This window comes from Bos taurus, chromosome 29 (genome assembly GCF_002263795.3).
Source record: "Bos taurus isolate L1 Dominette 01449 registration number 42190680 breed Hereford chromosome 29, ARS-UCD2.0, whole genome shotgun sequence".
In the NCBI taxonomy this organism is placed as follows: Eukaryota; Metazoa; Chordata; class Mammalia; order Artiodactyla; family Bovidae; genus Bos; species Bos taurus.
In genome coordinates, this window is record NC_037356.1 from 12222814 (window position 1) to 12244845 (window position 22032).

The 22032-nt window shown below is 41.6% G+C and overlaps 1 protein-coding gene across 19 annotated transcripts in view; it reads left to right on the forward strand.

Annotated features, from left to right (window-relative positions):
- Positions 1–22032, forward strand: part of DLG2 (discs large MAGUK scaffold protein 2) — a 2323126-nt gene that overhangs the window by 2290128 nt on the left and 10966 nt on the right. For 15 of the 19 annotated variants that reach the window (XM_059883216.1, XM_059883213.1, XM_059883215.1 and 12 more), the window contains 4 exons: positions 10964–11014; positions 11971–12072; positions 15727–15899; positions 18221–18330. In XM_059883216.1, coding sequence (XP_059739199.1) covers positions 10964–11014; positions 11971–12072; positions 15727–15899; positions 18221–18330 — 436 coding nt within the window. Of the gene's footprint in view, positions 1–2278; positions 2321–10963; positions 11015–11970; positions 12073–15726; positions 15900–18220; positions 18331–22032 lie in introns of all 19 variants that reach the window. The other 4 variants (XM_059883211.1, XM_059883223.1, XM_059883224.1 and 1 more) reach the window with 1 other exon arrangement.

Sequence of the window (22032 nt, forward strand, 5' to 3'; positions counted from 1 at the left end):
TTAATTTAACAGCTATGGGCAATATTTTTAGAAGCTGTTCATTTCATTGCTAAGAAACAAAATAACATTGAGCTGGACTTTGTTTTCAAGAGCTGGTTATATAACCCTGCCTAATGATACCCTTCATCCTTCAAATTGTTAATTTGGATTTTTTTTTTAAGATATGTATATTTAGAAAATAAAATCTGATCAAGAATAACTGCTGATCTCCTTAAAGATGAAAACTTTATCTTTGAGTCTCTATACAGAATATGTCTTGAAATTTTTCTTGAATTGGTGGCTGAAATTCAAGTGTTGATTTCAACATTATCCAGTTAGCATCAAGTACCACCAGGGAGAATTTCTAAATTTTCTGTGGGGTTGGGTAGCATTTTAATATATTGTTAATAAATGAACATCTCTTGCTGTTGGAGAGTCGAAAGTATGTGATGCCTTTTTAAATCCAGAGTGATGCCCTTTTAAATCTGAAGGTTTATTTACTCTCCAAAATTGAATATATTACACTAAGTAAAGTTATCTGCCAGTTAACACTACTGGTGGCCATAATTTAGACTTTAGCTGGAACATATTTTTAATTTCTTTTCACCTGCAAAATAGAAAATTCTGTTAAATAATATCTTAACATTAAGAGAGATTGGTTGTTAAATAAACAGCCATATGGTTCTAAATTTTTCTAGTGTAGCTTCATTCTGAATTATTTTAAAAGTGAAAATCAAAAACAAAAAAAACTATCATCTTCAAATGAAGGATGCTTGAGATAATCATGCTCATGAAGATAAGCCATTGTTGGGTATGTGCTTTGACTTTTCAGTAACAAGACAGATTTGTACTGATTCATCACACTTACTTTCCTAGTGCCCCTTTGCACTTGTAACATGTGTACCTAAATTAATAATGCAGTTCTCATCAAACTCCCACACAAAAAGAAATGATTCCAGTCAATTTAACCCATGCTTTAATTTTCATTAGTTTCACGCTCTAAAATCAGTCCGTCCAGGATGCATTAACTAACTCAACTGTAGAAGTCCTTTCACAATCCACGTGTATCACATCACACAGTATACTTTAAAATATATGACAATTTTATTTGTCAATTATACCTTAATGATGCTAAAAAATGAAAATTAATCCATCCAACTGGCAAGAATCTATAATAGCAAATACATTTCAAAGCACTTTTTTTAACTGTTAGAGAATAACGTTATATATTCTTTTCCTTTTTTCTAAAGATTTTGCAACAGTTGTCCCTTTTTTAAAAGCTGAAGGTATTGCTAATGATCTTCACAGATCAAATAGTCGCGTATTCTTCATTCAGTTAGCCTGATAAACAAAGAAGTTGATAAATTGATGGATTTATCTTCTATAACTTAATAAATAGTACAGATAAATTATTTTGGAAATAAAAGCCCTAAATCTGGCACATAATCAGTACATCCCCCTGCTATGCTAGTTAAATTGTGTTTTGTGGAAAAAAATTTTGAAATATCACTGTATACTTGTACAGTCATTCAACCAGAGTTAAAAACATGTTTTGTGCCGGAACCTGTGCTTGGTATTAGACCATTTATCTTCTACCTGTTCTAATTCCTCCAGAACCTGAACCTATCCAGAGCTATCCAAGCAAAAATCTTAAAAACAAGGAAATATTGAACTGATTCATAAAACACTTTAAAGTGACTCATTTCTTCCTCCAAGGTTTCCTACATACTCAATGAAGCAGGAAACTTCTTCAACAATCCCTTTCATCTTGTGAATTAGTTTAGGGAGTATTTAAATAGAAATAAAATGAAAGGGATTCCAGGGAGGGATCAACTGGAAATTTGAAATGCAATATTCCTGCAAAATGCCTAACAGCAAAATAAAGCAACAAAAAGCCTGTAAGAAACCAGTCCTTACCCACCAGAAGCTCCTGAAATTATAATCAGGAACATCCAGTTCAGACACGTTGACCTTTGTAATAAGAATCTGGAAAATCAGAGCTACACGAATGGGTCAAAGTATTTATAAAAAGAGAAGTGCTTAGATGAAAAGTATGCATTTTTTTATAATTAAAAATACTTTCCTATTTGCTAATAAAAATAGGACACAGCAATCAAGCAGTAGCTCCCCGGAAAATAAAGTTTTCATCTTCATCTTATCTGAATTTTCTTAATGCGTCTCCTCTGCAGCCTTACTTGCCTTTCGCTCACATTTCTAGTAGCCTTGCATGGTGTTTCTTTAAGTTCTGGCTGCTCTCCAATGCTTGGTATCTCTTTAATTTGCTGTGCTGTTCTTGCAGAACATGTTTCTTCTAATGCCAGCGATAGCGAAAGTAGCTACCGTAAGTTATTGCTTTGGTTTGTGATTCTTTTCTTTGCAACTGCCCCCTTGCCTGCGGTATTCATTTCAGATTTTTGCTGTTGTTTTTCAATTGCTGCCCTTTATCATCCTCATCCAAAGCAAATGGCTTGAAATGAAATCATCATTTGATGTGGAAAGATACAAAAGACACGAGAGCCGTGGGTGAACTAGTGTCATGTGTACAAGGTTGTGGAATTGCTAATAAATTATTCCAGCCTCAGCTGGCTGTGGCCTGGTGATGCAATTCTCCTACAGAAGGTGGGGGAAAAAATTTTTTTTGAATTTTGACATTCTGTCCTCCAAAATAATTTATACACCCTGCAGAAAGGTTGAAAAGTCATCATGGTTTTATTTTCCTTTTCATTTTGCCTTTTCCTTTCTGTGCCTGGCTCCCCCTTGCAAGAGAAAGCCTGATAAATTACAGTGTTCCTTTTAAATGAGTATGAACTTTGTATATCTCTTCTCTCCTTGATTAATATTTTGAGATAGATACTGTGTTATATCTAACTTTAAATTTTGATGGTTGGGAAGAGATGAAAAAGTTTCATCCTCTAATGTTGAAGGAACTCGCATTTTCTTTAAAAGTGAACAATCTTGGATGAGAAAGCTTAACTGAAAAGGTAGGTAACTATTTAAAAATTATTTCTGATTTTTGTTTGGTCACCTCAAGCCATTTGCTGAGTGATAAAAGAATATTCACCAAATGCCAATCACATCCTTTTTTCTGTTCTGGTGGTTTCTTACCACATACAGGTTTTTGGTGACTAAAATAAGTACATTTATTGCTCTTATCCTTGCAATTTCGATATTTACTTTGTACTCAGTGAAATGGGTTACTCAAAAAGCAACTACTGATATTAGAAAATTGCAGGCCCAATACTTATGACCCTCAGCTACCAAGACAGATATCAGTTGGAGGTTTTTGGTTTTGGTTTGGGGTTTTTTTGTTTTGTTTTGTTTTTGGTCTTTTTGCTTGTATTAATTGAAGATAAGCATAGAAGAACAGAATAACTTTTATTTTTGTTTTTTCCACTACAGCATGGTAATTTATAAAACCATGCCCCTTTTTGAGGTGGAGTGCCAAATAGTGTTCTTGAAGTGTGACAAGTTCAATTTGGATCTTGAGAAAGGCTCTAAATAATCAAATTGGTGGGGAAATAGGTGGGGAAAGGGTACAAGAGAGGAAGGATGACAGATGGAGGGAGTAGGGGCCAGAGGAGGCCCCTCTGGCAGATGAAGCATGCCACAGAAGGAAATGAATAAAAGTTGCAATGAGATACCTTTGATCAACCAAATATTAGAACCCCCTCGTTTGCTTCCCCAATGGAATGATAAATCCTGTTGATGAATTAAAGCTTTCTTGTTTTTAACACGATCTTTAACATCTTCACAGTCTTCCTACTCTTATACTTTTATGATTATCCAAATTGGGAAAATATTTGCCTCTCCCATATCTTCATTTGGTTCTAAAACAAAGAAACCTGGCTGGTTAAGAAGTGACCAAAGGCTGTCTTTCCTGTGCCTGAGTTACCGACAATTCAGTATTAGGAAAATATAACTTATTTGTTGAGTTTCATGGAGAACCTTGGCCCTAATTTCTTGGATGTTCAGTTTTCAGTTTTTACGTGTTGTGCTTCCATCCTGTAGAAACAGAGAAATGGAAAACATCAAATTTTGTTCTTGCAATCCCTTTTATGGAACATATACTTTCCACAAAAGTATACTTTTATGGAACTACCTTTTCCTTCAGAAATCTGTGTTTAGAATATTTCAGAGGCCTTCCTCTTCTTCAGAGATGAGCATGTTCTTTCCAGAATCATTGTTATAAAAATTGCAACAAGGCTTTCAGCTGTTTGACAAGTTTTTGATTGCAGTGCTCCAAGTTGACATCAATAATTCTTCTCACTCTCAAATAGTAGGTGCACATAAAGGTTTATTGAGTGAATAAAGGAAACACTTGCAAACAGCTTAAATTATCTATGAGAAGAGAGAAGAGTTGGAACTGTACTATTACTAGAGAAAATGTAGAGTCTAATAGTCTGTATTAACTTGAATCTCCTCTGAGGGTACAGAAAGCTAGCCATTCAAATTGCTTTCTTTACAAATGAAAAAAGGTAAGAGCCTTGTCATAGCTTAGTGAAAGTGAAGTCGCTCAGTCGTGTCCAACTCTTTGCTACCCTGTGGACTGTAGCCCCCAGGCTCCTCCGTCCATGGGATTCTCCAGGCAGGAATACTGGAGTGGGTTGCCATTTCCTTGTCCAGGAGATCTTCCCGACCCAGGGATCGAACCCAGGTCTCCCACATTGCAGGCAGATGCTTTTAACCTCTGAGCCACCAGAGGAGGAAAAAATGGATATTTCTTTTTCCAGGATAGAAATATGAGGAATTACAGAGGACTATTTCTTAGTTCATTCAGCACCCGCTCTATGTCATGCTCTCTCAGGCACCTTAAGACTCAATGTAAGTCTCAGTGAACTCTGGAACTCAGCACAGGTAAAGAGGAAGAGCAATCAATACGTTAAGAAAGCATAAAGTACGGCCGTTTCTAGCATAAAAGTCTGGCCCGAGAAAAGTGGGGCTTCAGAGATAATTTCAGAGGAGGGGACTTTGAGCTGAGCTTTGCAAAGATGAGGCACTTGCTAGCTAAGTAAAGTTGAAGAAGAAACTCACCAGGAAAGGCATTGGCATAACTAAAAACACAAAGGCTTGGAACAGACACAGTTTTTCCAGAAAGTACAGTTTCAAATCAAACCAGGCTGGATTTTTCTATTGAATTCCTGGCTGTTGCTATAATTATGACTTTTATATTTTATGAATAGCAATGTAGACAAATAAAATAACACCTCTTTTCACTCATTTTCATTTTTTTTTTTTTTTTAACTCTTAGAACCATGTCTGCTCAGGACAAAATGGCTAAAAAAATAGTCAGTGGTTAGAAAGACTGGCAGGCTTCCCAGGTGGCACTAGTGGTAGGAGACATAAGAGATGGGGGTTCAATCCCTGGGTCAAGAAGATCCCCTGGAGGAGGGCATGGCAACCCACTCCAGTATTCTTGCCTGGAGAACCCCTATGGACAGAGGAGCCTGGTGGGCTACATACAGTCCACAGGGTCACAAGGAGTGAGGCACGACTGAAACAACACCCACACACAGAAAGACGGGCCCAGGCCGGGGTGTTACATTCTGGAGTTACAGACTGTGCCAGCCTTACTCGAAAGCCTCAAATATTTCTGAGACACGTATACACGCACATGAATTTACACCAACCTCAATTTCTAATAACTAGCTCAGACCTTTGATGCACCGTCTCAAGAATTATAACATATTTTTTCCAAAGTCCAGCTATACTGAGCACTGGCTACAGTGCAGTTTACCAGCGTACATTGTCTAATTATGCACAATGCTATCTCATAACTACCGTAACTGTGGGCTAATTCCAGATTTCTGTCAACAAAGCAATGTAACGAAGTGCAGGTTTGTGCTTGTTTTGTATCATACCCTTGAACTGCCCTTATATGTGATGGCAATAAAGATCAATTAGCCATAATGGAGACCTTGCACATCTCTACAAGCTGAAGACCTGCCTTCCTTAAAGCCCAGTAGAGCTCTTATGTTATTATGGGTATGGGAGAGCTGATGATTATCCTCCTAACCCATTGGTGCTCAGAAGTTAAATAGGATTTTCAAACCAAGGATCTTAAAAAATGAGCTGAGTGAAACTGAGATGCTGAAATGAAGAGATCTCAGACTTTCCCTCTGGAATCAGTCGGAATGGTGCCCATATTCTCCTTTTTCCACTCTTCTCAAGTATTGGCCTTATATTTCCTCAAGTTCTTACAAAGCAATTTTATTACATATAGTATCTCATTTGATTTCTGCAACAAAATTATGAAATACACCTTATATTTATACCCCGTTAACTGATGAAGAAGCTGAAGTTCCAAAGAGCTACGTTTCACTAATACCATGTCCCTGCAAGTCCAATCAAGATATTTTAACTCTGAAACTTAGACATTTTCACTATTCCCTATGTTTTGTAATCCAAGCTTCTTCACGTTTTAGCTAGTACATTTCAACCATGCCACCTATCAAATTAATTGGCTGTCCCTGGTGGTTCAGCAGTAAAGAATCCGCCTGCCAATGCAGGAGTTTGATTGGGTTTGATCCCTGGGTTGGGAAGATCCCTGGAGGAGGAAATGGCAACCAGCTCCAATATTCTTGCCTGGGAAATCCCATGGACAGAGGAGCCTGGCAGGCTCCAGTCCATGGGAGTGCAGAGTCAGAAACGACTTAGTGGCTAAACAACAACAATCAATACAAGCAGCAATATTTACATAACATTAACTATGAACTAAGCCTGATTTTAAGGACTCTATATATAGTAACAGATTTAATCTGAAGATCCTTTGAAGACACTGAATCAGTAATTCACTACGTGACCTTGAAGAAATCACTGAACATTTTTGAACCTTAGTTCTCTCCAATGTAAATGACTAGCTTGTATTAGAAAAGAGATACAGGAAACAGATTTTAATCAAGACTGCCCTTTAATTGCTTCCTGAGGAACTATACTGAAAAGTGTTGAGACCAAGTGAGGCTCAGCAGTAATTCAGGCAATGATCACTGTGATGCGTGTCAAGGGTCCGTAAGGGAGAGTGAAGTCATGTTCCAGACTCTCCATCCATAATCCACGTTAACTCCAAACCCTTTCTTAGCACTAACATTCTGTGGTTCTAGGAAGCTAGTTTATTCTTTGTAATTATCCAGTGCAGGCCCTAAACACTAAATTTAGACCACTGAATGCCCTGCCACTGGTCTTCACTTCCCTCGTCTCTCTTTTCTAGTTTGGAAAAGAGTTCTAAAGAAAAACACCTTGTTTTTCCTTATCATGAGAGCATATGAGGGCCTTACTCCGAACCCCTCTTACTGTGACTTGCTTCCAGTTTAAAGACAGTGTTTTCTGGAGGTTGTAACAACAGGCTCTGCGCAGTCTCTGCCGGCGCAGGCGGCCACCCCCAGCTCTGTGCCACGCGCCCCTTCCAGCCGAGCAGTTTCCAAAACAAGACCAAGTAATTGTTTGTACCCTTGTGTCAGCTGTTTCTAAGTGCCGACACCTCCTGAGCAAAAAACAGAAAAACTACTAAGGATGACTATTTTTTGGAGATGACACAGCAGCATTAAAAAAAAAAAAGAGTTAGGGTTTGCAAATGGAGCATCTTATGGCCTGTCGGTAACTCTGACCAGGTTCAGCTCCCTTCTCTGCCACCCACCATTTTTGTTCACCTGTGAGTTCTACGTCTACATCCCAGCCCCCACAGAGAATTCTGCACCTCTGACCTTTTTGAGACTGTGCTGTATACTCAGCGAGGAGTCAGAAAAGATGTGGTTTTTAATCTTGACTCTACTACTTACTGAGGAAACAGGCCCTGTCTCCGAGCCTCAGCTTCTTCATCTGTAAAGTGCAGATCATCAGAACACCTACCTGAAAAGAAATGGCTGTGAGAAATACGAAGCAATGGCTGCAAAAGCCTTTTATAGCCTGTAAAGCGCTATGCAGACATGAATTATCTTTCCTTCATTGCTGTGACTTTTTTTTCTCCCCCTTGTAATCTCCTTCCCATTACCCCTTGGGCTTTTCATTCTTGAAAGTGAAAATTGGTTTCAGGCGCTGAGTTCACAGCTATTGTATAATACCAGCTGCCACAGCACCCCTGTGGGCTTCCTTACGTGGTCCCGGTTGTCACACAGTCGTTAGAATTGGGATGGGTGTTGACTTCAGGGACGCTTGTCGTCTCTGCCGTCTGCCAGTCTTACTGCTCAGAACAAGACCTGTGCTTCCTGTAAGGTTAGACGTAAACCAGAAAGCAACAGGTAAATGAAGAACTACAGAACTCTGTTCTAGCAAAGTTAATCTAAGCTATGTTGCTTTGTCCTAGTTTTTTAAATCATGCATTATACATACTGACACCAAATATTTTATTTAAGGTTTGCCTTTAGAATGTCCCATCAGAACGATTTGCAAGGCCATGGAAAGAGATTCTCCTGGGAACACGAGGTGTTCTCTTTATTTAGGGGAAACCACACTTCCCCAAAGGAAAGCGTATAGACAGAAACACAAAGTGGAACCTATCTTTGGCTTCATTGCTCATCCTGACTCGTACCACTAAAAGCAGAATGCAAATTCATTGGTCTCTTTCTTTATGTTAAGTACTGAGGACACCTTGGATAACTGGTATGGGGTGCCCAGTCTCGTGCAGAGACATAAGTATCACTTGATATTTATTCTTTTTTTGCATTTAAAAAGTTTGCAACTTTTTCAATTATTTCTGTAACTGACATTTATTGTAATTATCTAAAGCCCTGAAAGAGAAGTTAAATTGAACCATAAATGTGGGAAAGTAGCTCCATAGCATATTCTGTCACCTGATATTTAAAACCTGTTATCCTACGGGCAGGAGTCCCCTCTCACATATTAATCATTCAGGGAGATTTCTCCTGAAAGTTAGTACGACACTACAGTGTTGGTCTGCCATGCTTCTATCTCTAAAGCTATGCTTTCTTTTTCCCCAACCATTTTTACACTTATCCTCTGAATTCCTATGTCCTCTGCATATGTCAGCCTTTAGATAACTAGAGCTTAGCCAGTCATTCTCCTTTATTACTTTTGACCCAGCTTCTGTAAATTTCAGTTGATTCATTTTTTTAAAGGGGATCATTTTTTTTCCTGAATTAAAAAAAATATATATGAATCTGATTCCTCACATACCAAATCCCTGCCCCCATGTGAGAAGCTCCCCTGAACACTTTTTGGAGCAGTCATGGGTAGGTGCCACTTAGAAGAAGCACCGGGGCCCCTTCTCCGTGACTTAGGAGGTAGCCCAGCCATGCCATTCTGAGAGTGGACCCTGCTTGAGGGTGAGGCGAGACGTGAGGTGGGCCTGGGGCCATTTCCCACCCCAGGGAAGACATCCGTATTCACTGCTTTAGCCATAGATCACTTAATTTCCCCAGATCAGCCTTGTCATTATCAAACCTGCCTGTAATACTAACTCCTTTCATGAAATCAATTCATCCTCCAGAGGCTGTGGCTTCTGAAGCAGCAGCACATGGTTCTGACCTGACTCTGAAAGTTTCAGGGGCTATGAGGAGATAGAGCAGTGAGACCCAGTGCCCTTTGGTTTCAGAAAAAACTACCTCGGGGCTTCCCAGGTGGCGCTAGTGGTAACACACCTGCCAATGCAAGAGACTCAGGTCCAGTCCCTGGGTCGGGAAGATCCCCTGGAGGAGGGCGTGGCAACCCACTCCAGTAATTCTTGCCTGGAGAATCCCCATGGACAGAGGAACCCGGCGGGTATAGTCCATGGGGTCGCACAGAGTCGGATACGACTGAAGCGACTTAGCACACACACGACACTTCTCCTCTGTAGGACAGCATACAAAAAGCCCTTTTCAAAACTTAAACTATTTCCCCACCAAAGACAGTCAGTCCTAGGCCTAATGCGAATGAAAGTGTGGAGCCTTCTAAGTTGGCAGCTGAATAAGACGAATCTCATGCCTAGTTCAACTGGGCAAAATTGATGATTAGGAAAAAAAAAATTGCCAAAAGCCAATTTACTTTCCATGCTTGTATGTTGACTTGAGGCTCACTGAATGAGAAGGCTTATAGCAAATGACACTGGAAGGGTGGAAAATTATACTCCATGGTCTGCCTTACTTTTCAAAGTTTCAAGGCTAGATTTAGCAGTGATTAGAAGAAGTGATCGGAGAAGGCAGTGGCACCCCACTCCAGTACTCTTGCCTGGAAAATCCCATGGACAGAGGAGCCTGGTAGGCTGCAGTCCATGGGGTCGAGAAGAGTCAGACACGACTGAGCAACTTCACTTTCACTTTTCACTTTCATGCATTGGCGAAGGAAATGGCAACCCACTCCAGTGTTCTTGCCTGGAGAATCCCAGGGACAGGGGAGCCTGGTGGGCTGCCATCTATGGGGTCGCACAGAGTCGGACACGACTGAAGCGACTTAGCAGCAGCAACAGCAGCAGAACAAGTGATATAGGGCCCTCCTCAGTTTTTTATCTTCTTAACTGACCCAGCATTTTCTTGATGAATTAACATTCAAGTCTTCAGAGCCTTGGAGTATATAGACTGGTGAAGCTTTTGTCTCACAAATGAAACGAGCAGACACTTGCTTTTGAACAGTGTGTTTCTTTGGGAAATAAAATGGAAGGTGAAAGATCCAGAAATTCTGGTAATGTAGCAGCGAACTATTGGATGGAACCTCTCCTTGAACTCAAGGGGTTCCTTTTAGGTAGGAATGCTGGGCGTGCAGCCACAGTGCTGCATTTCTCAGTGTCGGACGTAAGGCGGTCTCTTACATCACTGCTCTGCTGAACTGCAGAAGGCCAGCCTCCTGTCGTTCCTCCGACCAGCGACCACCTGACTCTGTCACGGTGCCAAACAGTTCTATGAGGGTGAAGGGAGGTGGGGAATGGTTGAAGGAGGGAGAGAGCAAGGGAAATTAGCCCTGAACTGGGTCTGTTTCCTGGGCTGCAGAGCAGGGCTTGTAGCTGTGGCTTGTGACTGGTTGTTAGTCCACTGTAATTTTTCCTTTTTTCTCTTCTCAGGAGGACAAGAAGATTGCATTCTCTCTTATGAGCCTGTCACAAGGCAGGAAAGTAAGTTTCTTAGCATGCTCTGGTTCCTGATTTCCAGGCTGTAACAGGTGACCCCATTTCAGGAGGGAAATAAACTGCTTAACATGCAGCAGTTCCCAGGTCAGACCCTGCTCTTTCTTTGGCCCTGTGGCCAAGCAGACACCTTCCCTGCAGCGAGTGGGCAGTGACAGCTCCCAGGAGGATGGAGCTGCCCTCTGGAAGAATGATCCCTAATAGGAAGGAGCACATCCAAATTATAAAGAGCACCACTTACAGGATCGATGGGTAAAATCCTCCTGCAGGTTGATGTTCACTTAGTATTGAGGGCTTTCTAGCGGGGCTTCTAAGAGAGAAGCCACCTTCCGGGCTGATCCAGAAGCCTGGGAGGAATTTATACCGAGGCTGATGGCTCTTGACAAAGATCACAGAGAAAATTCAGGCATCAGAGGAGGAATTGTACCAAATGAACTTTTGAGTTCCTTGTAGCCCCGTGATTACAAAGGAATTGGGAAAATCCAAGCAGAGAATGGGGAGTATTTTGAACTAAGGAAAAGAAAGTATAAAAACCTAAGATGGAAAAAAAAAAAAAACCTAAGATGTCATTACTACTAATGATGACTTTTGAAGTCGTTGCCTAAACAATGGTCAAACAGCTACTTTGGAATCTTTTTTTTCTCCCACTCAATTGACTAAACTCGGTAGTGTTTTGATTGTTGTGTAGGCATACGTGAAGAGTAAGCAAAACGTCTCCAAATGTTTTTTTTCACTGACATTGCAGTTGCTTTTCCCTGTTAGTAAATTCTGGAAAGTAGACTCAGCCAACACACTCAGTGTTAAAACATCAGTTTCCTATGCAGGGCTCTCCGGGCAATTTATCCACCGAAGTAATAGCCTCAGTAGTTGTTAGTGTTCGGCAAGTTTGCCCTAAGATCCCCAAGTCGGACTCCTCATCTGCATCTTCCTTTCCCTCTTTGCAGTAAACTATACCCGACCAGTGATTATTCTGGGCCCCATGAAGGATCGGATCAATGATGACTTGATATCTGAATTCCCTGACAAATTTGGCTCCTGTGTGCCTCGTAAGTATCATTCATCTTTCCTCTAGAAATAAAGCATGGCTCTTTTTGAGATGCTAAAATGTAACTCCATTTTTCCCAGTAGTCTCCAGTGATTCAAATACCGTCAGTCACCTAATATCTGAGCATCTCATTTCATTCTGCCAAATACATTCCATCTATACTGCCATGCGTTATTCTCTATTTAGTGAGTAAATGATGTGGTACCCGAGAGGGCAGGATGAATGCTTTCTTTGTAACTACCATGGTATTTAAGATAGCATAGGATTATTGATAGGCCTTCATATTTTCTTGTAGATTGGTCGAAATGTTACTGAAGCCTCTTTTCCCACAGAATGATGCTACAAGGCAAGTTTGTTTGTCCAACACACAGCAAGCCAAATGCTGAGACGCAAGGTTTACAGCAGAGAAAGGGCTTGTTTATTCATGAGACTGCCACTCAAAGAGGTTAGAGAAGAAATCTCAGACTCACCTCCCCGAAGCCAGGGGGCTGGGGATATTTGTGGGATGGAGGAGCAGCATAGTCTGAGGTGTGGGGAGCGTGGGGAAGGGTGATTGAAAATGCAAAGGTAAGGTATTCTCATTCTGGGCAGGTGCAGGTAAGCTTCAGGCTTCATCATGGGAAGCAGATTCAGAAAATGTCAGCATTAGCATGTTCTGAGGGTGGAGTTTGGGGCCCTCTGATGTTCAAAGGTCACCAGGTAGACATTGACACTTGTCCAGTTGGAGGGTTGGTTGTCTTAACCACTCTTAACCACCTCAAGCTCAAACTGGACACAGCTGACTCTGAGTGCCTAAAACACAACTCAGGCAACACATTGTTGAGGCTATGTGATGCTTGAAAGATATGCATTTTTTTTTTTTTTTTGTAGTAGCAACAAAGTGATCAGTGAGGGCAGGTTACAGGTTTAATGGGTCTAACTAATGATCACCCTTAGTTACAGTAAGAGAGATCAGAGACAATGCTATCTGTTAAACTCATCTCAGGATGACTTAGGGCCGTGTGTCAATCAATACAAAACAGCCTTTCCTTTCCCTTTGAAGGATGAAGACAAGAAAGAATATAAAGTTTTTACCCTCCTCTCGGAAGGAAACGGCAACCCAATCCGGTGTTCTTGCCTGGAGAATCCCAGGGACGGGGGAGCCTGGTGGGCTGCCGTCTATGGGGTCGCACAGAGTCGGACACGACTGAAGTGACTTAGCAGCAGCAGCAGCGGCGGCCACTGCTTTCTTGTCCTTATGGACAGCCGTCAGGCCCCCCGGTCCCTCTGACACATCAGGACAGCCCTCCCTGCAGAGTCTGTCTGCTCTCCTTGCTGCTGCTCCCCACTCATCACTTCTGTCCCTGCTCCCACTGTGCCACATGAAAATGCTAGAGGCTTTCTGTGTGTGTAAACCCACCAGGAAATTTTAATTTATTAGACCACTGAGCTCTTAAATCTGATCTCAGCAGATATTTCTTTCTCACTCAACATTTTTTAAGCTCTTGGCTCTGAAGTGTCTCTTACATTTCAGGACTGCAAATGTCTGCTGGAGTACAGGAGGATAGCGGGATCGCACGTGTGCAGTGCATGGGCAGGAGGGAACAGGGACAAGTGTGCTGGAGTACAGGAGGATAGCGGGATCGCACGTGTGCAGTGCATGGGCAGGAGGGAACCGGGACGAGTGTGCTGTCTGGTGAAACGGTCCCGGCAAGGGTTCTGGGTAGCCATCTTGCCACAGAACCTAACCTGAAAGAGACTCCAGACAGAAATGATCAAGTCAAACCCTAGTCCATTTGTTGCAGCCCCCAGCTTGTTCCTCTACTTATGAAAGGAAAAAAAAAAAGAAATTCCTGTAGCACCGTTTCACTACCCCTCCACCTTGCATCGTCTTCTTTCTCTTTTTTAAGTAATGGCACTGTTTTATGAAAATCAATACATGTTCACTGTACAAAACTTGGAAAATGCTTAAGAGTTAAACAAGAAAAATAAAAATATACAGAAAATCTCAGAAGATACCCAGAGATAACATCCCTGCTAATATTTTCATAGATTTCTACCTATTCTTTCTTTTCATGCATTTTCTCCTATGATTTGGGTACATGTCAAGTATATACGTTTTTGCTTAATATTGTTTAAATTTTATATAACTACTTTAAATATTTATTATGTCATAATTAGTCCTTTCTTATTTAGAGTTTTTTTGGTTTCTCTACGTCTCAATATTATGAGTTATAACGCAAAATACAATTATAATTTATATGTTATAATTATTTATAATTTATCAATTAATACAGTGAACATCTTTAAGGATAAAACTTTATCTGAAATTTTGATAATTTTTAAAGATGGATTTCTAATACTATCTGGGTTAAAGATAGAAAATATAGTTTTAATGCTAATGATAAATGATATGTAAGCCAGTATATCCAGAACAATATCATTTCACTTGTAATCAATATAAAAATTATTGAACTTTTATAATTCTTGGTGGTAAGAGTTGGAAATCCAGTGTGTACTCTGCACGTGTGGCCCAGCCCCGTTTTAATTGCTCTCGAATGCGGCTACAGGTGGCCACAGTGAGCAGTACAGGTGTAGCGCGTCTTACCGGCTCCTGTGTGCTTTTCTGTTAAATACAATTTTTAAAGGTTACTTTCCATTTCCAGTTATCACAGAATTATTGGCCACATTCCCAGTGTTGTACACTACATCCTTGAGCCTGTCTTACACCCAGCACTTTCTGTCTCCCACTCCCTAACCCCTGTACTGCTCCTCCCCTCCGTAACCACTGGTTTGTCCTCTGTATCTGTGAGTCCGCTTCTTCTCTGTTATAGTCACTAGTTTGTTGTGTTTTTTAGATTCCACACATGAGTGATACCATGTAGTATTTATTTTAACATTTTTTTTGATTTACAATGTTAAATTATTTTCTCTTCTCTTCTTACCAAGAAGTTTAACCAGTTCTAACTATGATTAGAGCTGATTGATTTTAGTCCCTTCATAACTGTGATGGTATCATTTTACATCTTTTAAAGTCCCTGAATATATTTACACTATATGTCCTTTTTTTTGTTCATATGAGACGTTTTTTACTTCTTCGCTTGTCCGTAATCTTTTATCATGTGCTAGACATTGTGATGCTACATTATTGAGCACTTGGATGTTGTTATCAATATCTTCCTTTATAGAGTATTAAGTTTTTGTTTCAGCAGGCAATAATTTACTGACAAGTCAGCTTCTTTGAGTTTTGACTTGGTTTTAGACATTGTGAAGGTAGGTCTAGAGTAAGTCCAGAGTAACCTCATAAAATGCAACCGTTCTGGGGTCTCAACCTAATGCACAGTCCGTCTGAACTTCAGGGTCTCCTAGCAGTCCATGGCCTCTAGACTCTCCGTTTGGAAATGAAAATGGAGTAAATGCAGAGTCCCCTCATGTGCTTCTCCTCAGTGTCACAGCTCCAGCACGGTCCGTTGTCCAATGCCTGAAAATACACATCCATACATTTTGTCGAGTTTTATAGTTCTTCAGTGCGGGGCTAAGCCTGGTACCTGCTACTATGTCATGGTCCTTCACAGCACAATCTGTGTTGAGGGTGTGTGCTAAAAAAAAAAAAATGGGTATAACAAGTTCATGAATATAAAGTTACCTTATTTTCATCTTTTTTCATTTTATAAAGATACCACAAGGCCAAAGCGTGACTACGAGGTGGATGGCAGAGACTATCACTTTGTCATTTCCAGAGAGCAGATGGAGAAAGACATCCAAGAGCACAAGTTTATAGAAGCCGGCCAGTACAATGACAACTTATATGGGACCAGTGTGCAGTCCGTGAGATTTGTAGCAGAAAGGGTATGTTCTCCAGTCATCTTACACCTCCCCTGAAGAAGGTACCCACGTGGCAAACCGCATTTTTTTTTTCCTGGTCATTACTCTTCCCTGATTTCATTTGTAAATTTTGATTCAGTATTCCTTTTAAGACCTCTGAGCAGAGAATCTCTTGAGAGCAAGGTCATTAATCTTTGTTCTAATCTCAATAAAGTATGCTGACTGACCTGACAGGGGAGAGGAGGAAAGGGGGCTTATAAACCCAAAGGCAATTAACAGCTTGAAGTTTATGGAAATTCACTTTGTCTTTGACTCACTTTTCTTTGGCCCCAATAACTGAACTTGTTCTAAAACCTTGGTCGCTTTCGGTTGTTTAGATCAGAATCCTCAGTTCTTTTTGTTAGTAGGAGTTTACTTTTTATCTCCCTGAAAACTTGAGATGCTTCTGGTGGAAGGGTAGACAGATGAGGCGGACTGCCTGGCCTGTTGCTGGCAGATAGTCTAACTCAGAGGAGGCATAGATGAAATTGTGTGTGCAAGTCGCTCAGTCGTGTCCAGCTCTTTGCGATCCCATGGACTGTAGCCTGCCAGGCCCCTCTGTCCATGGAATTCTCCAGGCAAGAATACTGGAGTAGGTTGCCAGTTCCTTCTCCAGAGGATCTTCCCAACCCAGGGATCGACCCCAAGTCTCCTACACTGCAGGCAGATGAAATTATCCTGCTGATAATTTCAAGGGCAAGGACATGAGAAGACTGTGTAAGGGCAAGTAGGATAGGAAGACCCTTGAGATCTGCCTCGAGAAGGATCCTGATCACCTGTGAACACCGAGGACCAATGTCACAGAAGAAGAAAATAAGAAGTTAAGAGCCCATCGTATTTGTTATATAAGTAATATTTGTTGGGTTGATTTGATTTGACACAACTTCCCCCTCCCCACTTTTAATGTTTTAGTTAAAAAACTTCAATGAGAAATATTCACATTTATCCGAGAATACAGTAAGAAGGTGGGTCAGGTTTCTTCTCTCTGGGATGCTGGCTTCTTTGAGCAATATCACACTGTTTCACATCACTTTTCTGGATCATTGCATCTGTTCTCCTCGAACATGAAGACACAGCCTTTGTTATCTCAAACCTTTCTGACCAGTGAATATGCAAACTTCATCCAGGCATTTTATGTAACTGCCACATTTCACAGATAGCAAACTTGGAATATATTAAGTGATAAAAAGTTGAGCCATCTCACTGTGTTTCTCCTGTAAAAGCTCAAGTACTCGCTGGCCTCTTTATTTTTACGTGGATATTATGGATGAGCTTTTATTCCCCTTTGTTGATTTAGGACTGTTTATATCTGCATAGTATGCTTTTTCTCTTCTTTGTAAAGTTCTTTGGGCCTCAGGGTAATGAAGCCATTTCCCTCCAGGAGGTAGAACATAATGTGTGGCAAATGTGTCTACTCCCCAGAAATACTTTATAAAGCAGTTCCTTGCTCTGAGCACTCATTGCAGTGGAAGCCAAGTTAAATGAGGTATGCTACAATGTAATAGGGTTTTTATTTGTTAACAAACCAAAAATTTACATACGCTATGCAAACCTCTCTCTCCACAGTTAAGATAAAATACTTAAGGTCACTCTCTGTGTCTGTCCTCGCTCTGTACTAGATGGAGCATATCAAAGGCAGGACATGTAGAAACACTCAGCAAATATTTATAAAATTGGTTACCATTCTTCCAGATTTAGCACTGGCCAGGGTGAGACAAGGAGGTATTTATTTATTCCAACCAACTAGACTTGGGTTTGAGGCTTAGCACTGAGACCTGCGTGAGTTTCTACTGTATGTACTGCTGACATGAGCACTGGGCAAGTTAGTATTCTTAAGCCTTAGCCTTCTCTTCTGTAAAATGCAGTCGACAATTCACATGTCATAGGTGGGGAATTCCTTCTTTGACTAGTTGGGAATTTCTTTTCGACGATTGTCTTCAGAGATGGTTTATGAGGGTTTCATGAGAATGGACTCAGTCACATTATATATGGCTAGATGGCTTCCTTGTGCAAAACATCAGGTATTTATTTAAGGAAATAAATAAAGTTAGCTGAGATAACTTTAGTAAAATGTCTACTCTGTTGGCTGACACTTAGTAAAGGAATAAGAAACATATTACTGCAAACATTCGGCGATGACCCTCTATACCAACTTTTATTTATGCTTTGCAACAATTCTTTTCAAAATTTGAAGAAATGTAGTATCTTTTACCTCCCTCTAAAGCATACTTACTTTTTTTTTCTTTTGCTTTGATTATAATCATTCTCCCTGGATTAACACCGTATTTTTCTTTTCCTTCTCCCAGGGCAAACACTGTATACTTGACGTATCAGGAAATGCTATCAAGCGGTTACAAGTGGCCCAGCTGTATCCCATTGCCATCTTCATTAAACCCAAGTCTCTGGAACCTCTGATGTAAGTGGAGGGCAGCAGCAGCCTTCATCCAGCCTCTTGTTCCATACAACAGAGCAAACTGCTAATAGCTCTTTGCCATAAATGTTTACACATGGGAATTGCCGTTGTCAATTTTCTTAAGCATTCCCTTTTTTAATGATAGATCAAAGTTCTTTTGAACCACTAGAGACACAATGTCAGTAATTCCTGAAAATGTCTTCGCTAATGTTTCTTGATTTTTATTTTGTTTCACAAGTTGTTTTTGTGTATGACTTTTTCATTTTGTCTCCTTGTTTTGAAAGTAGGTTGGTTTGTTTTTATTTTGTCTTGCTTTGCTTTCCAAATGATAGGAAGCAATCGTCTTTAAATTGTCTCTTACTTATGAGAGCAATTCCACTGGTAAATCTTTTTAAATGTGTGAGTTTTCGTAGCGGGGAAATTTTTCAGACTCTCTCCATGGGTGTTTCACATTGTTATGGCATAGAATTCTTGTGTTCCTTAATTAAAACCTCATGTATATGGACCACTAGCCTTAAAATGGCAACCCACTCCAGTGTTCTTGCCTGGAGAATCCCAGGGACCGGGGAGCCTGACGGGAGGCCGTCTATGGGGTCGCACAGAGTCGGACATGACTGAAGCGACTTAGCAGCAGCAGCTTTATAGGGAGTTTTATTAACGGCCTGGCTGTAAAACACCTACAGTCTTAACCAATAGCTCCAGACCTTTGCACATTTATGAACAGGGAGGAAAATGTATGGCACAGCCTCTTTTATTCTTTTTATTTATTTTAATTACTTTATTTTTCTCTGTGGTGGGTCTCTGTGGCTGTGCAGGCTTTCCTCTAGTTGCGCACGCGGGGCTACTGTCCAGCTGCAGTGCGCAGGCTTCTGACCGCAGTGGCTTCGCTTGTGCAGAGCGTGATTCTAGGGCGAGCGGGCTTCCGTAGTTGCAGTTCCCGGGCTCTGGAGCACAGGGTCAGTGGTCGTGGCTCATGGCCTTGGTTGCTCCACCTGTGGGATCTTCCTGGACCAGGGATGGAACCCCTGCCTCCTGTATTGGCAGGCGGATCCTTTACCAATGAGCCACCAGGGAAGCCCTATTCCTTTTATTTTTCAGAGGACTTGTTAAATATCATCCTTCAAAAACTGGGCAGATATTCATGATCTGGCTATAAAGGGACAATATTTGGGGGGATGCTTTGATAGAAATTGGGGGCTTTGTTTTGTACACCCTCTTATACAAAAGTGATGCTGTAATAGCCTTAAAGGTAGAAGAGCAAAAAGGCTAAGAGCGGGGACCTGGAAGCTGGTCAGGCGTGGTTCTGCTCCTTTGCCACTGTTCAGTTATGTGAGCTCGGGCAATTTGCTTGACCTCTGTAAGACTTAGTTCCTCAGCTCTAAACTAGACACATTAATAATGCAGACGTCAGAGAGCCAGTGTACAGATTAAACAAGATCTTAAGTGTAAAGTTCTCTATACCATTTTTGGCATACAGTAAGTACTTACTAGGGGCTTTCCAGATGGCACTAGTGGTAAAGAACCCGCCTGCCAATGCAGGAGACATAAGAGATGCTGATTCAGTCCCTGGTCGGGAAGATCCCTGGAGGAAGGCATGGCAACCCACTCCAGTATTCTTGCCTGGAGAGTCCCATAGGAGCCTGGCAGGCTACAGTCCATGGGGTCACAAAGAGTCAGACATGATTGAAGTGACTTAGCACAGCACACAGCACAACCATGTACTAACTGGTAGCCATTATTACTATGAAAGATTCCAAGTAACTTTATTGTAAAAGGAGTGGAACTACTTTATCATTACAAAACAGGTGAACAGTGCCTTTCCCAAGAGGCACAAGAGATAACACCAGTGCCATTGTAAGAGCCTTGCCCAAATGTGCCTCTGTTTAGGCCTCGAGGCATTAGAGCATTTGACAGGGTTCACAAGTGAACCATGAAGTACTGGAAAACAGTGTTTATGGAAAGACCAAGGAAAATGAAATCATTCATCCCAGAGGTGAAAGCAGTTACTTGTAAAGGATCGACCGGTTGTTTAGCACCTTCCCTGGGAGGAAGAAGCTATAGTAGCTGGAAGTGCAGTCCACGAGGATTAAGTTAAACATGTAGTCAGTCTTTGGGGCAATTGCCAGATGTGTATCTTAAAAGCAGAATTGCAGGCAGACGCTTTACCGTCTGAGCCACCAAGGAAGCTAAAAGCAGAATAGATTCCCATAAATAAGAGATGGACAAAAGTTCTTACCAGGATGAAAAAATAAAGTGAGGAGGTCACTCTTCATACCTTCTGCCCCATGAATTTAGGCATAAAATTATATCATAAAGGCCTTTGGGAACTTCCCTGGTGGTCCAGTTTCTAAGCCTCTGTGCTTCCAATGCAGGGGGCCTTGCTTCTATCCCGGTCTGGGAACTAGATCCTACATGCCACAACTAAGAGTTTGCATGGTCCAATAAAGATCCACGTGCTGCAAGTGAGGCTCTGTGCAGCCAAGTATTTTTTTAAAAGAAAAACAAATAAGAGCTCTGCCCACAGCCAGCACATGGAAAAACAGGTATTGATGATAAAATAATGGTTGTTGGCTTCCCGGGTGGTGCTAGTGGTTAAGGACATGCCTGCCAACGCAGGAGACATAAGAGACATGCGTTCAATCCCTGGCCAGGAAGATCCCCTGGAGGAGGGCATGGCAACCCACTGCAGTATTCGTGCCTGGAGAATCCTCATGGACAGAGGAGCCTGGTGGGCTACAATCCACGGGGTTGCAAACAGTGAACACGTGACTGAACTGACTTAGTACTCAGTAGCATCCCTGAGTGGAGAAGGCAGTGGTACCCCACTCCAGTACTCTTGCCTGGAAAATCCCATGGATGGAGGAGCCTGGTAGGCTGCAGTCCATGGGGTCGCTAAGAGTCAGATACAACTGAGCAACTCACTTTCACTTTTCACTTCCATGCATTGGAGAAGGAAATGGCAACCCACTCCAGTGTTCTTGCCTGGAGAATCCCAGGGACGGGGGAGCCTGGTGGGCTGCCATCTGTGGGGTCACACAGAATCGGACACAACTGAAGTGACTTAGCAGCAGCAGCAGCAGCATCCCTGAGAGCATGTATTAAGTTCCTCCTCATGTCAGCTACTGTGTTGAGCACTGAGCAAAGTGAATTAAGCAGCCACACATTTCCCTACATAAAGGTGATTTATAATCTGAGAAGAGCCTCATAAATATTATTAGTACTGCTAACATTAATAAGACGAAGAGAAACATGTCCCCCACCTCCTGGAAACAGCATCTTAAAGGCCCATTTCAGAAAGAGCAGAGTAAGCTTTCCCATCACAAACAAGCAGTGGGCAAGTGGCTTCCTGGGGAAGGGAGGCCTGGGGGAGAAGAGCAGCTGCACGTTTGGTTCAGCGTGCCCCTGGGGACGTTCCCATCTGGTGCTCAGCAGGAGAGGGCCGGCTTCCTCCACAACTGCAAGACGACTTACTTAATCTGGCCTTAGAGCCCCGTCACGGCCACTTGTGACCAAGGAAAAGTAAGCGTGCTGAAGGCTGCACCCCACGATGAGACGGTGAATCTGACATCACTTGCTGCAGCCGTTTGCGTAGTGCAACACCAGTGACATTCAGACCGATGGGATCGTGTTAGGAAACGCTGGATGTTTACTTTCCAGTTCAGTCTTTCTGAGGGTTTTACTTCAGGAGCAAAGCTGGCATGAACT